This window comes from Onychomys torridus, chromosome 1, assembly GCF_903995425.1.
Source record: "Onychomys torridus chromosome 1, mOncTor1.1, whole genome shotgun sequence".
NCBI classification, from domain to species: domain Eukaryota; kingdom Metazoa; phylum Chordata; class Mammalia; order Rodentia; family Cricetidae; genus Onychomys; species Onychomys torridus.
This window is the reverse complement of record NC_050443.1, coordinates 107443471-107456275: the sequence shown is the minus strand read 5'-3', so window position 1 is coordinate 107456275 and position 12805 is coordinate 107443471. Positions and strand designations below refer to the sequence as shown.

Genomic DNA, 12805 nt, shown 5'->3' with positions numbered 1-12805 from the left:
AGTTATCACTGGAATGCTTGCTTGCTTGCTTTCTTAATCACAGTTAGTTACTTACTGAGGGTGTGGGTTTGTGAGTGTGCACAGGCAGATGTCAGGAAAACATCTGCGGGTCAGTTCTCTTCCTCTACTGCATAGGTCACCTGCTGAGTCATCTCCCAGATTAAGAAACACTTTTTAAAATTATGAGAGAGGGCTCACATGTCCTAGGCTGGCCCTGAACTCATGTAGCTGAGGATAATGTGCCTTCTTCCTCCTGACTGCTGGGGTCACTCCTGGTTATGAGGTTGGAGCTAGAACTTAGGATTCCCACCTGCTAGGCAAGCACTGTATGAATGGGGCGACATCCCTAGCCCTGCAATGCTTTCTATTGCAAGGACTTCCTATTTCCAGTTTCCCTAATCCAATCAGCCTGTAGCTGTCAATGTTCCCAATTTGAGCATTTAAAAATCATCACTAACCTATAAAAAACTTGAAGGCTTCCTATAGTGGTCCAAACTCTAAGCAGAGGACCTACAGAGATGGCTTAGAAACTCATCTTTTAGAGGGCTAGTGAGAGGGCTCAGGGGCTCAGTAGGTAAAGTCACTTGCCATTGAGGTCAATCCCAGAAGCCAACATGGTTCAAAACAACTGATTCTCACAGCTGCCCTCTGACCTCTACTTGAACGCTGTCACACATATAGTACTGTATGCAAAAGAAGGCTGGATCCCACCTTTTGCTGTGCATCTTTGAGTTCAGGCTAACAGTCTGCTGCTTACCTGTGCCACATTAATATGATGTACAGAGAAACAATACTATGGCTTTTCGAGGGCAATTACTTCAGAACCAGAGACTGAACACAGGAACAGGACGTAAGTACACACATCAAGCTGAGAGAAAATGCTCTGAACATGTTTTATGCAGTGTCTTCCATCAGCATGGTACACCACCCCAATCTTTCAGTAAGCTGACACACATACCTGTTGGGAGATCAACCAGCTGAAGTTCATTTCTCACTAACCCCATGTTATTTGGGGTCGACGCAGCGAAAGAAAGGAAACTGGTCAAGCTTGTCCATTCAATACCCCTAGGAAGCAAACAAATTTTAGTCTTGTACCTTTCCTTCATTTGAAATGTTTATTTGAAAAATAAGGTTTTCCTAAGATCTCATTTTATTAATAATGTAATTAAAATGTTATTCTTATCCTCGTAGGCTATGTTACTACATACTCTAACATATGTAAAATTTGTTCAAATTAAAATTTTATCTCCAAGTGTAATGACCAGATAGTTATCAAAGTCCTTATCATCATTAAAATGGATCCTAACATCAGCTGAGGAGAAGGACTTCAGAGCCGTTCTCAGATCCTAAGTATTTAAAACAGCAGCACAGAGCACTCAGAGAAGTCCTTAAAGTGATGACTAGGAACATTATCAAAACCCCCAGCTGTAAACAAGAGCAAAACTTGATGGAGCAAAGACTGTCTTCAGCTTTGAGATGGAGAAGGAAGGAGACAGAAGCTGCAAGTGTTCCACCACGCAGAGAAAGCATGGGCTCAGCGAGGGCCATCCCGCCAGGACAGTAGGGGGCTGACAGGCAATGGTGGCACACCGTCCGTCTTCCATGTAGAAAGGCTGGCTAGACCAAAGTCTAAAACTGGGTCTCATTTAGTTGTTCGTCCATAGGACGGCCAATTGCAATATGAACGCGATGCCTAGGACTGGTCTCTACACAATGGCAGACTTGAGCATCCGGGAGAGGCTTCAGGATCTAAACTCTTAAGCCTCCAAACTTTATTACTGATCCTTTACAAAAAATGTTTATTGACCTCTGATCTACAGCAACCTGAATGCAATCACTACATTTGAGTGACAGGGTTTTTGTTTTTTTTTTCTGTTTTTTTCCCCAAGCAGTACAATTATTCCTATTTTGATGTAAGCTCCCATTTTCATCTTTTAAGACCATCAGATATTTGCCTCATCCAAGCTTACCGCTCTATCTTCAGAACCTTACCTGCTCTCATTTATTTTCTTTTTGAGATAGTCTTGCTCTGTACCTCAAACTGACCTCAAGTATACTATGTACCCATGGTGATACTCCTGCCTCAGCTTCCCAGCTGTGAGATTACTGAAGTACGATACCCCAGTCATCTCTGTATCTGCTATGTTAACTGTAAGCACTTTCCTCACTGGTTCCTGTGTACCCATGTACTTGTCTTTTGGTAGAAGGACAGCCTGATCCACAGAGAGCTAAAAACAACAGTGGAAGCAGGAGCAATAGCTGTGATAGCTACACAACCATTTCAAAATAAAGCAGTACTGACACACTCCGACTAATGGCTGCTTGAAATGAGTACAATTTGGAATCTGCACTCCGGGCACAACCTCGCTCCTTCCTTCTTCAGGCACTGGAACAGACTGACTCTAGTACTTACTTGCTCACTTGGATCTCTGCATCTGTCTCACTAGTTACACAGAAACACTATAGAGTACACACAGAAGGACTGGCCACTACACACTCATGGTTGACACAGTTATTCAGGAACTAACTAAAGCTGTGTTTTCTTCATCAGGCCTGTTTTAAATAAACATGCCCACAGTGATTATCCTGTAACTGGGCTAATCTCTAGAAAAGTCCTTGAGTCTCTTCTCTTTTCTTCCCCCTAGCAGGGAAGTCTTCCATTTTTCTAGAGTGAAAGGAAGGAATCACTGCATTTGATCTACTGTGTAAGCCTGGTAGTGTTCAAGTGGATGTTCGCCTACAGATTCCCTAAGAGCATTTTCTAAGTCCTGCTGCTGGCAATATCAACTCACTAGTTCGTTATTACACTTGGTTTCAGTAGCTCTGGGCACTGGCAACCTGCCCTCCCAGTTCTCCTACATTGCTTTTAAAATGAATCCATTAAGTATCCAATACATGCCAAATATGTGAGGCACTGTGAATGAGGCAGACATACCTGCTGCCCATCCGGAGCTTATAGACTAGAAGAAAAGGAACAGTATCCAAGGATTTTGTAATACCTACTACAAAAAAAAATGATGCAGAGCTCAACAGGAGCTGTGTGAGCCACACACTCTCACCTCAGGGACCAGGCAAGTCTCCCAAGAGGACTGTGAAACCGTCATTTGATCTATGCCCCACCAACCAAGGCAACAGTGTAAGAGGCAATAAGTTAGTCGTGTGTGTTGCTGGGGATTGAACCCAGGGCCTCACATGTGCTAGGTAAGCACTCTCCCACTGACCTATACTCCCAGCACCCTGTACTGTCTTTGAAGGGAGGCACCATGCATCTCCCTAGCACACCTGTGAAGCAGTGTGACACAGATTCACGGATGTGTTTCCCCTGGTCATGAGTGGTCCCAGCCCAGGAGCTGCAGTGGAACCTGAAGGGGCTGCTCATTTGTACTCTGGCAGTGTGACCATGTTGCCTTTGAACAGAATACAACAGCTGCTTACGCCTTCTTAAGTAACATAAAATCCAGCTGGATTTCCAAGTGGATTAGATAAGGAAGGGGTTATCTGTCAGAAGAAAAGAATAAAAACTTCTGTCTGACACAGCTAAGCTCCACACCGACGTTGGGATTAGAACATGGCTGTCCAGGCTTAACTCTATATTGTGTAGCTGACGGGCTAAGAACAGCAGCTCATTCCTGATCCAGGAGTTCTCTAATCTTTTTTGGTAGGATCCCTAGCCCCTGAACAACTGTAATCTTAGGATTGATCGTCAGACTGTCGTGGGTTCACAAGCTGAGCATGCTGGGCATCTATATAAGGGCTAAAACACACAGAAGCTCCCCCACAAAGGTTGAGAGCACACAGTTCCAAAGACCCTAATCCTAAAATTTGCCTGGAAATCGCTAGGTAAACAAGGGAGACCATTCCCTTTCCACAATAAGTCAATGTAATCACTACAGGTTAATCTGTTCTATATAAACCACTGTTCCTAAGTTCTTCAGAACCAGACTATGTTTTAAACTCAGCCCCCCGGACAAAGACACAAATTAATGCTCTAACAAGAGTCGGCCATTCCACTTTGTAACTTCTGTATCTACTACTGGGTTAGAAGCACCAAAGTCTCCAATTATAGTTTTACAGAAAATGTTCAATAGCTTGTAAAACATGGAAATATCATGTTCCCTACTCCAACCTTGCACCCTCCCACAACTATCTGCCATTATTCAGTCCCTGGCCACGTGTCTACATAAGAATCAAGTATACGTAAAACAACTATCTAAAAGTTAGCCTTAATTTACATGTGAAAAATCAAGACTACATTGGGTTTATTGCTAACTGGTTCAGATTTTTTTTCTGGCACATCTGTGCAATTTTCATAATGGCTTTAATTGTAATACTACATTGAATTAATTGAAGCAGAAAGACAGTAGGATTTTAGCATCCTTTTGAGTAACATCTCTGAATATAAAGTGAATTACCTTCAAAATGTTAACAAAGAGAGAAATTCATGTGAAAAGCAGGGCATCTGCATATGATCATTCCCCGCACTCCTCTGTGTGGGCAGCATACCCCTAGAGTGTTCACTGTCCAGACAACAGTTTCAAGATGACTCAGCCGTAAGTAACACCACAGTATGTGCGAGTGCGTGGCAATATGCACACCCTGATCCAGGTCAGAACTTAACTCTGCAATAAACTAGTTACTGAGGTTCAGAATTCAGAAATTAATGCCAACATGCTCGATCTTCTGGAAGCTCGGGTCAACTTCTCAGCCTGATTCTTGGCTCAGTCAACATCTCCTTTTATTGCCATCAATGAGTCTCAATCCATGGAGACCCAGCACACACACAGACTGTCCACAGATACATTACAGAGCACAGGCTCTATACCTGAAAGGCCGGGACCGAATCCCACCGCACCCCACCTCCGCTTCCCCGGGCCTTGCACTGCTGTTTCTTTGTCTGTCAGCTGGAAAGGTGACAGCACCTGCTCTTTAGGGTTGGGGGGGGTTAGCACTGCAGAGTTCCGACTGGTTGGGGTCAGCCGTAAAAGGAAGGAAAGGTAAGGATAACAGGGAACGTAGACAGGAAAGGAAGAGAAAGAGAAGACATGAAGAGCAGTGGCAGTGGAGACCACTGGAAGAAGTGTCAGAATGGCCAGCCGCAGACCCTGAGGCCAAAGAGCTATGGTGCTGCTGTACCCCAAGTTCAGTGTTGAAGATATTACTAATCTATGAAAATGCATTTGCAGAGACACTGGAGGGACACAGTGTACAATAGTAAAAGCAATCCCCTGGGCTGCACCAGAAGCAGTGCTCTTGAAAGAGATTTCTATTATAACCACAAGTTGTGATACTCAAAAGGTTAACCTCACTCCATCTGGAAAACAGATTTACACTTGAAATATTTTCATTAGATTTACTAAAGCTTTCAATGTACACACAAGACTAAATTGCAAAATGTACAAAATACAGAACCTTTCTTATATTTTCATTAAAAGATCATTAATGCACTGGGCATTTTACATGTGCACGTATTTTCATAGTATAGCACTCATGGGAAAAAAACCAGTTCTGTATTCAGCAAAATAAAGCCGTGGGGTAGTCTACAGCAGCACCCTAAGTCGGCTGCAGGCACATGTCTACAGCACACCCTAAGGCGGCTGCAGGCGCATGTCTACAGCACACCCTAAGGCGGCTGCAGGCGCATGTCTACAGCAGCACCCTAAGGCGGCTGCAGGCGCATGTCTACAGCAGCACCCTAAGGCGGCTGCAGGCGCATGTCTACAGCAGCACCCTAAGGCGGCTGCAGGCGCATGTCTACAGCAGCACCCTAAGGGGCTGCAGGCATGTCTACAGCAGCACCCTGTGTCAAGCAGCGCAGGGCATGTCTACAGCAGCACCCTAGGCGGCTGCAGGCGCATGTCTACAGCAGCACCCTAAGGCGGCTGCAGGCGCATGTCTACAGCAGCACCCTAAGGCGGCTGCAGGCGCATGTCTACAGCAGCACCCTAAGGCGGCTGCAGGGCGGCTCTCAGGCGGCTCTCTGCTCCCAATGCAGTCTTCTCTCAGAAGCCTCTGCACACACTGCACTCATACACAAACAGCACCTCAAAATCAAAAAATGCTTCTCAGTTTCTATCTCTCCTTGGTGATAGGCAAACTAACAACTAAAAATGACTTAATTCAAACTTGCCATGAGCAGGCTTGACAGATCTTAATCAAACTGAGAAATAAACTACATAAACCTGGCAACATAGTGCTTTCCAGTGAGAAAAGAATCTGGAATTAGGAGAAATAATCCACAAGCACAATGTCCTGAACAAATGACCTATTAGCTAGATACTCATTTGTCATCCAAACTGCTGCACATGCCAGAGCAGAACGGTCAATGCAGAAAAGCCCGTGAGACTCACTGAAGAGCGTTTTCCTGACGTGTGTCTGTAACCTCGATGACGCAAAGCCATACTCACTTGACTTCGCACGAGTGGACACTCAACTCCTTGTGCAGCAGGCCGCTCGTGAGGTGGTACACCAGGACAGAACCGCTGCCTGTACCTACCGAACGACAGAAGAGACAGGTTCCAACCAAAGTCCTTTGTTAAATCTACCTTCTACGAAAGGATCCAAATTACACACTTAAAAGACAAAGTGAAGGGGGAACAGAGGTGGGCATGTAAAAGAAAAAAAAAAAATCAAGGCGAACAGGAAGGAAAATCTGTTTCCTTCCTTATCAAAATGGGGTCTAAGCTCATATATTCTGAAATCTTACCCAACTTCAGGGACATATTTCTTTTGAAAGGTTTTGAAATATAAATCAATATGTATGATAATTAAAACTTTTCTACACATGAAAGTTGATGTTTTTGAGACTCGACGTTTACTATAAAAGCAGCTAACCTGAGCTCATTAACCAGAGTGTTCTAATATGGTTTGTCTCCTTGTAAACAGATCACAACAAGACAATATATTATGACGGTTAAATGTGATTTCTGAAGTGAAAGAAACTTTCACTCAGGCCTTGGGTAAGCTGCTTACCCAACATCAAACCTACATTCCTACCTCTTTAAGCTGGGAAAAGCAGAAAATCTAATCGTTAGAGATTAGATGAGAAAATGTATAAAGCCTGGTGCACAGCTGTCGGTCACTGGTGTTAACGTGGTTAATCAGCATTTCTGCTACCACTGCCTTGAACAACAGCTTATAGCCATTGCTATTCCTAAAGCACTTTGGTCTGTCCCAGATAGTCCCTGATACTTCAGAAATGTGCACATGAGCTCAATGCAATTAAAATTAAGACAGGAAATGGAACAGAAAGAAATAAGAAAAATATTTCAAGGGAATTATTTGTACAATTTTCCCTAACCCATTTCTTCTTTTAAAACATCCCCAAAGAGAATAAAGGCCTTTCTAGAAATTCGAAACCTAAGTATCTTATAAAATGAGTTTAAGACAAGAACTGGCCAAATACTCACCAACAGCAAGGAGTGGCTGATACATCTTTATGTTTTTCGTGGTCAGTGGTGGGCACATCCGGATGGCAAACTGGGGAGAAGGGAGTCCTGAGAGCAGTCCTGTCAGCAGGAATTTGAGGTGCACTTCCTGCAGAATGGAGCCTTTGGGGTGCTCTTCCCCAGCAATTGCACTTTGCCCTGATATTTAATGGAAAGCATAATTAGTTATAAATATGCTGACCTTAAAAGTCTACATATGCTCACCAGGTCTAGAAACAAAGGTATGAGGTATCTCTCTAGGGCAGCAGTTCTCAAACTGTGGGTCACAACCCCTTTTGGGGGTTGAAAGACCCTTTCACAGGGGTCACCTAAGACCGTTGAAACACAGATAATTACATTATGATTTTAATAGCAGCAAAACTGCACTTATGAAGTAGCAACAAAAATAATTTTATAGTCTGGAGTCACCACAACACGAGGGACTGTATTAAAGGGTCGCAGCATTAGGAAGATTGAGAACCACGGCTCTATGGGCTATAACTAGCAAGTTCCCTAGAGCTGCCCATGGGTCTTAAGTCACACTACTAACAACTTAAGGATTTACTTTAATAGATTCAAAAACAGATTACTCCAGGGTCTTGCTACCCAGAACTCAGACACCTGTGTCTTCTGAGAAATACTGCTTCAGACAGAGCTCCTGGAAACGGGCACTGAGAAGAGGCCACAAGAGTGGGAAACCTGGCTTAGAACACTGTCTCTGGAATGAGATGCTGCAATACATCCCCACATTACTATCTTTCTTTCCTGCAGGGATACTTTTCAGATAGCAAGACTTTATAAGACATATTAAAGTAGTAAGCACAAAAAATATTCAACTCGTGATTTCTAATAAGAAGCTGTAATGTATCATCATAGCTACAAAAATGTAAAGTTTATCATGAAATACCTTATATTTAAGTATGTAAAATAAATAAACACGTTAATAAAAAGTATATGCAATATACAAAGTACCATTGTAGACAGATAGTTATCTTTTTTTTTGAGACTGTAGCCTGGGATGACCTTGAACTGATCCTTTTGCTCCCACCTCTGGGACATTATAAGCTTGACAGTTCTGTATTAAGTTGCATTATTTGCATATGCATTGTGTGTACAAATTAAACAATGACTCCAATTAAAAATTATCCTAAGAAAATATAAGTACAATAAAATCAAGACTGCTAAAAATGCAAACTTCCTTCCTGCAAACTACTACTGAACACTGGACTTAACAAAAGTACACAATAAGGAATAGACATGTACATTATGAGATTAAATTACTAAGAGTGGGTGAGTATAATCCTCTGAAGCTATAAACTTACTTTAGTAATGCCATTCTGAAGTCTACAGAAGTCATAGAAAAAAATCATTAATTTAATCCTGTTAAAACAATCCCTTGGGATTGGCCATACAATTGATACCAACCACTGGGATATTGGGAAAAAGGAGATTTGACAGGTATACCATGAACACAGACTCCTGGGAACTGTCACATGTTTCACGGCTTTTCCCTAAGAGGCAGTTCACACAATAGGGCAGCTTAGGCCTCAATGAGCAGCAGCTTTTACTCAGTCAACATAAGCCACTCTCCATATCTCACAGAATTGCTTTCCATTATGGCCAAGCACAGTGAATTTCAAATTATAAGTTTAATGAAAAGTTTTAATTAAAATGCTTGCAAGTGACAAAGATTCATTTATTTAACACTTATATTGCATTGTCGAGAACTGCTTGACAGTCTCTGTCTTCTGTTTGAAACACTGCCATTTGCATCATCACTTAGACACCTAAACAACCTAAAAATTCACCTGAGTATGGGCTCCATGTTGCTGACTAGCTTTGTTCATTTGCACTCACAATTCTTTTTACTTTAATATTTTATGCTAAAAACAGACAAATTCAATTAACTCAGAAAATTGTTAATGATCAAATAATTCTGCAAAACTTGTCAGTGTGTCCAAACTTCCTCATAAGGATTTGTCTGGAAGAACAGACAGAACTAAAAGGTAGTGTAATTTAACTAAGGACTCTACAACTGGATGAATCAGGACACAATGAAGGTCTTCAAGGTCAGGGTCCATGGAACACATGGAACCATGGAACACACAGGACTGGAGCTCTCTTCTAAGTGTCTTCTCTGGAACCAGGTAGATAAGGTTTACATGAAGTGTTTTCCATCTACTGCTGTGTGGTTAAGGGTATGTTTGTAAACCTCTTTGGGACTCATTCTTTATATAAATGGAGGCATGTTAACTATGCTGCAGGCTGAAAGATGCACTGTGCATTTGGCACAGCACTAAATGTAGTACTAAGCACACAGAAAGTACCAGTTGATTACTATGAGCAACAAGATAATGTTCTTTGTAGCATGTTACTGACATTTAAACAAAACAACTCACTAGATAATATCCATTCTCCTTATATTATGTAAAAATTCAATGCAGAAAATCCTTTATAAACCATGTTGATAATTTAAAAAGAATTAGATTGTTAACATTGTGTGGCATATTATAAAGTCTTACAATTCCAAGTTTTATAACATTTGACACTGTTAAGTCCCCATTATTTCTTTCATATCCTAGCCACAAGATCCTGCAATGACTGGTTATTTTATTTATAAGTATCTGCTAAAAGAAAGAATCTCCAAAGGAGAAAAAAGCCCTCCTCCAAAAAGTTTTCTTTTTTCTGATATTGCTCAGCTAATTTATTCCTTCAGTGAATCTTCATTGCACATCTACAAAGCACAGTCCTGGGGACACTGAACTGAATCACTGAACTATTCTACAGAATCAAGACCTACTAGAAGAAAGAGAAATAAACACACAGTGAACAGCACTGCAGGTCATTATTAGGGACTATAAAGAAAAAGCACCTAAATGAGCTAGATCAAGAAACAACACTTGGCTTGAATTTTGAACTACAAGTAGCAGAAAAAGAAGAGAGAGGCAAGCAATTAATAACGAGCTGTGGGGTCAGGGAGCACACAGGCCCTGAGGAGGGAGGGACTGCAAAGCAGGGGCTCTCCACCCAGATTCTAGGCATCTGTGAGCCTCTCTTTCATTTAGATCAGATGCAAATTTCTAATTCCAACAACTGCAGAGCCTAACCAAGTCACTTCAGATATCTTCATGCTTAAATACTTTAGATTCTACTGGTTTACCTAGGAAAAAAAAATCTCCTCATTTTAGTTTTCCTGAATGTTAACTTTGACTTTATAATAACTGCCAAGTCTTCAAAAGAATATCTTATGTGCAAGTTAGAGGAATAAAACAAGCTTACCAATCATATTATCGAGGGAAAGGTCTGGGAGTTTATTCTGTAGCACTCCTACAGGAATCCCACAGAAAGACACTGGTGAGTATAAAGGTGACATACCGGAAGTACTGCAAAGACACAGTGAGAGACGGTTACACATTATTGAGAGCCAGCATGACACATCAGGTACTCAAACAGTAATCCCAGGCCACGGCATTTTTCCTTCACAGTAGCAGTTATTAATCTTGGCAATCATTAATCTAGGTGAAGCAACTGTCAGAACATAATCCCCTAGTGCATATGTCCTTTAAAATGGCTTTATATAAAAAAAACCAAAAACCTCTTTTTATATGATTCTATTAATTTAAAAGCAGAAACAGAAAATAGCAATCAAAGCCCAAGCCAGCGCCTCTGCATTCACTCACCTGTTCCGGGAATTTTGACTGCACACCACAGATTTCAGTTCCCAAATCATGACCCTGCCGTCACTCACAATGAGAGCAGCCGCGTTCTCATTAACGGGACAGCACACCATACTGAAGGGGCGGACAGTCTTCGTCACTCTGATTGCATCACACTGGCTTCTCAAGTCATAGGTAAGTTCCTGAACAGGGTCGGGGTCTGGGTCTTAAGGGAAAATTGTCTCTTTCAGATGCCAGTGAGGAAGCACAGCAAAAACTACCACTTGTGTCAGTGTAAATAACCTCAATTAAAAGGACAGTGTTCTGTCACTTGTGCACACTGCCCAAACTGCACCATGTTTCACTATTCTGATTTCTTCAGATTATAAAGTAATTCACATGAGAACTACCCAAGTGCAAGCCTAAAATAACAACCATGACCACAACACATCGTGTTTAAAAATTTTAAGGAATGCTTTGAGAAGCATCAGTGAATAATACACTGTAGACTACACTTTGGAGTGAGTAGTCTATACAGTCTGGAAACACCCATGCTTCATAAAATTTCTTCCATCTATGTAGAGCACATATTTCACAAAAACATTACCTATATTCCCCAAAAGATCTGATGACTGGACCGGATGCCCTGGAGACTAACTAACCTTCATCATTTCATAATGAAAACTATCTTAGAGCAAAAGTCAGAGGGTGCCAGGCTAAAGGGGACACAGCAGAGGACATATTCACAGAAGGTCACATCTATTTGGTCCTTGTATATATCAAGAAGGAAAGACAAAGTGCTGTCTCTCTGCTGCATGAAGGAGGCACTGTTGTAACATCAAGAGATCAGCTGGGCATTTGCACTACTCTGTCACACATGTAATTACATCTTAACACTTTCTCAAGATAAGGATGTCATCAACACTATTCCATGTGATGTTGTATGAGACCATTTTGAAGAAAAATACCACTAGCATCACTGTGAGGTGTGCAGTCACCTGGTTCATCATTTGAAGTAGTAAAGATGCTGTTGTAAGATCTCCGGACTCGTAAGGTTATGCAGCCATTTTCATGTAGGCAAAACAGGCCATCTCGCTGAGAGCAGGGTATTACCTTCAAAAGAGATGGGTTGGTTTTTAAAACCCAACAGAGAGGGATCAGGAAACTGAACTCATATTTAAAGAATATGAACAAAATAGGACACACACACACACACACACACACACACACACACACACACACAAATATACTCTCCAAGATTTAATGAAATAAACATTTTAAAAATTCATTTGCAAACCTAAAATTAACTTGTCCTCAACATCTATATAATTTATAAATATATATTTGTGAGTGTGTGTGTGTGTGTGTGTGTGTGTGTGTGTGTATGTGTGTGTGTATTTTCGATACAGTCTTGCTAGGTAACCTTGGCTGGCCTGGAACTCACTATGGAGCCCAGACTAGCCTTGAATTCAGGATGACCCTCTGTTCTCAGCCTCCTGAGACATGAGATTACAAGCACACACCACCATGCTTGGCTCTTATCTAGTTTAATAAATATTCCAGCACAAATTAGAGAAATTTTTAGGTAAGTCCAGCCAATTAGAAGTGCAGGAAATAAGGAGGACTGAGTAAAACCACTGCTATCTCAATAGAAGAGAGAAGGGGGCAGACAGCTTTTGCAAGGTCAAGGGCTTGGCTAACTAACATTCACAGTGATTGTGGGGC

At 41.7% G+C, this 12805-nt stretch overlaps 1 protein-coding gene across 2 annotated transcripts in view; it reads right to left on the bottom strand.

The window, feature by feature from the left end:
* The window catches only part of Wdr11 (WD repeat domain 11), a 47851-nt gene that overhangs the window by 23884 nt on the left and 11162 nt on the right, over window positions 1–12805 (bottom strand). For both annotated transcript variants that reach the window (XM_036194866.1, XM_036194875.1), the window contains exons 7-12: window positions 12079–12193; window positions 11105–11306; window positions 10704–10807; window positions 7407–7583; window positions 6405–6489; window positions 959–1065 (exon numbers count right to left, since the gene is read on the bottom strand). In XM_036194866.1, the coding sequence (XP_036050759.1) occupies window positions 959–1065; window positions 6405–6489; window positions 7407–7583; window positions 10704–10807; window positions 11105–11306; window positions 12079–12193 (790 nt within the window). The remainder of the gene's footprint in view (window positions 1–958; window positions 1066–6404; window positions 6490–7406; window positions 7584–10703; window positions 10808–11104; window positions 11307–12078; window positions 12194–12805) is intronic.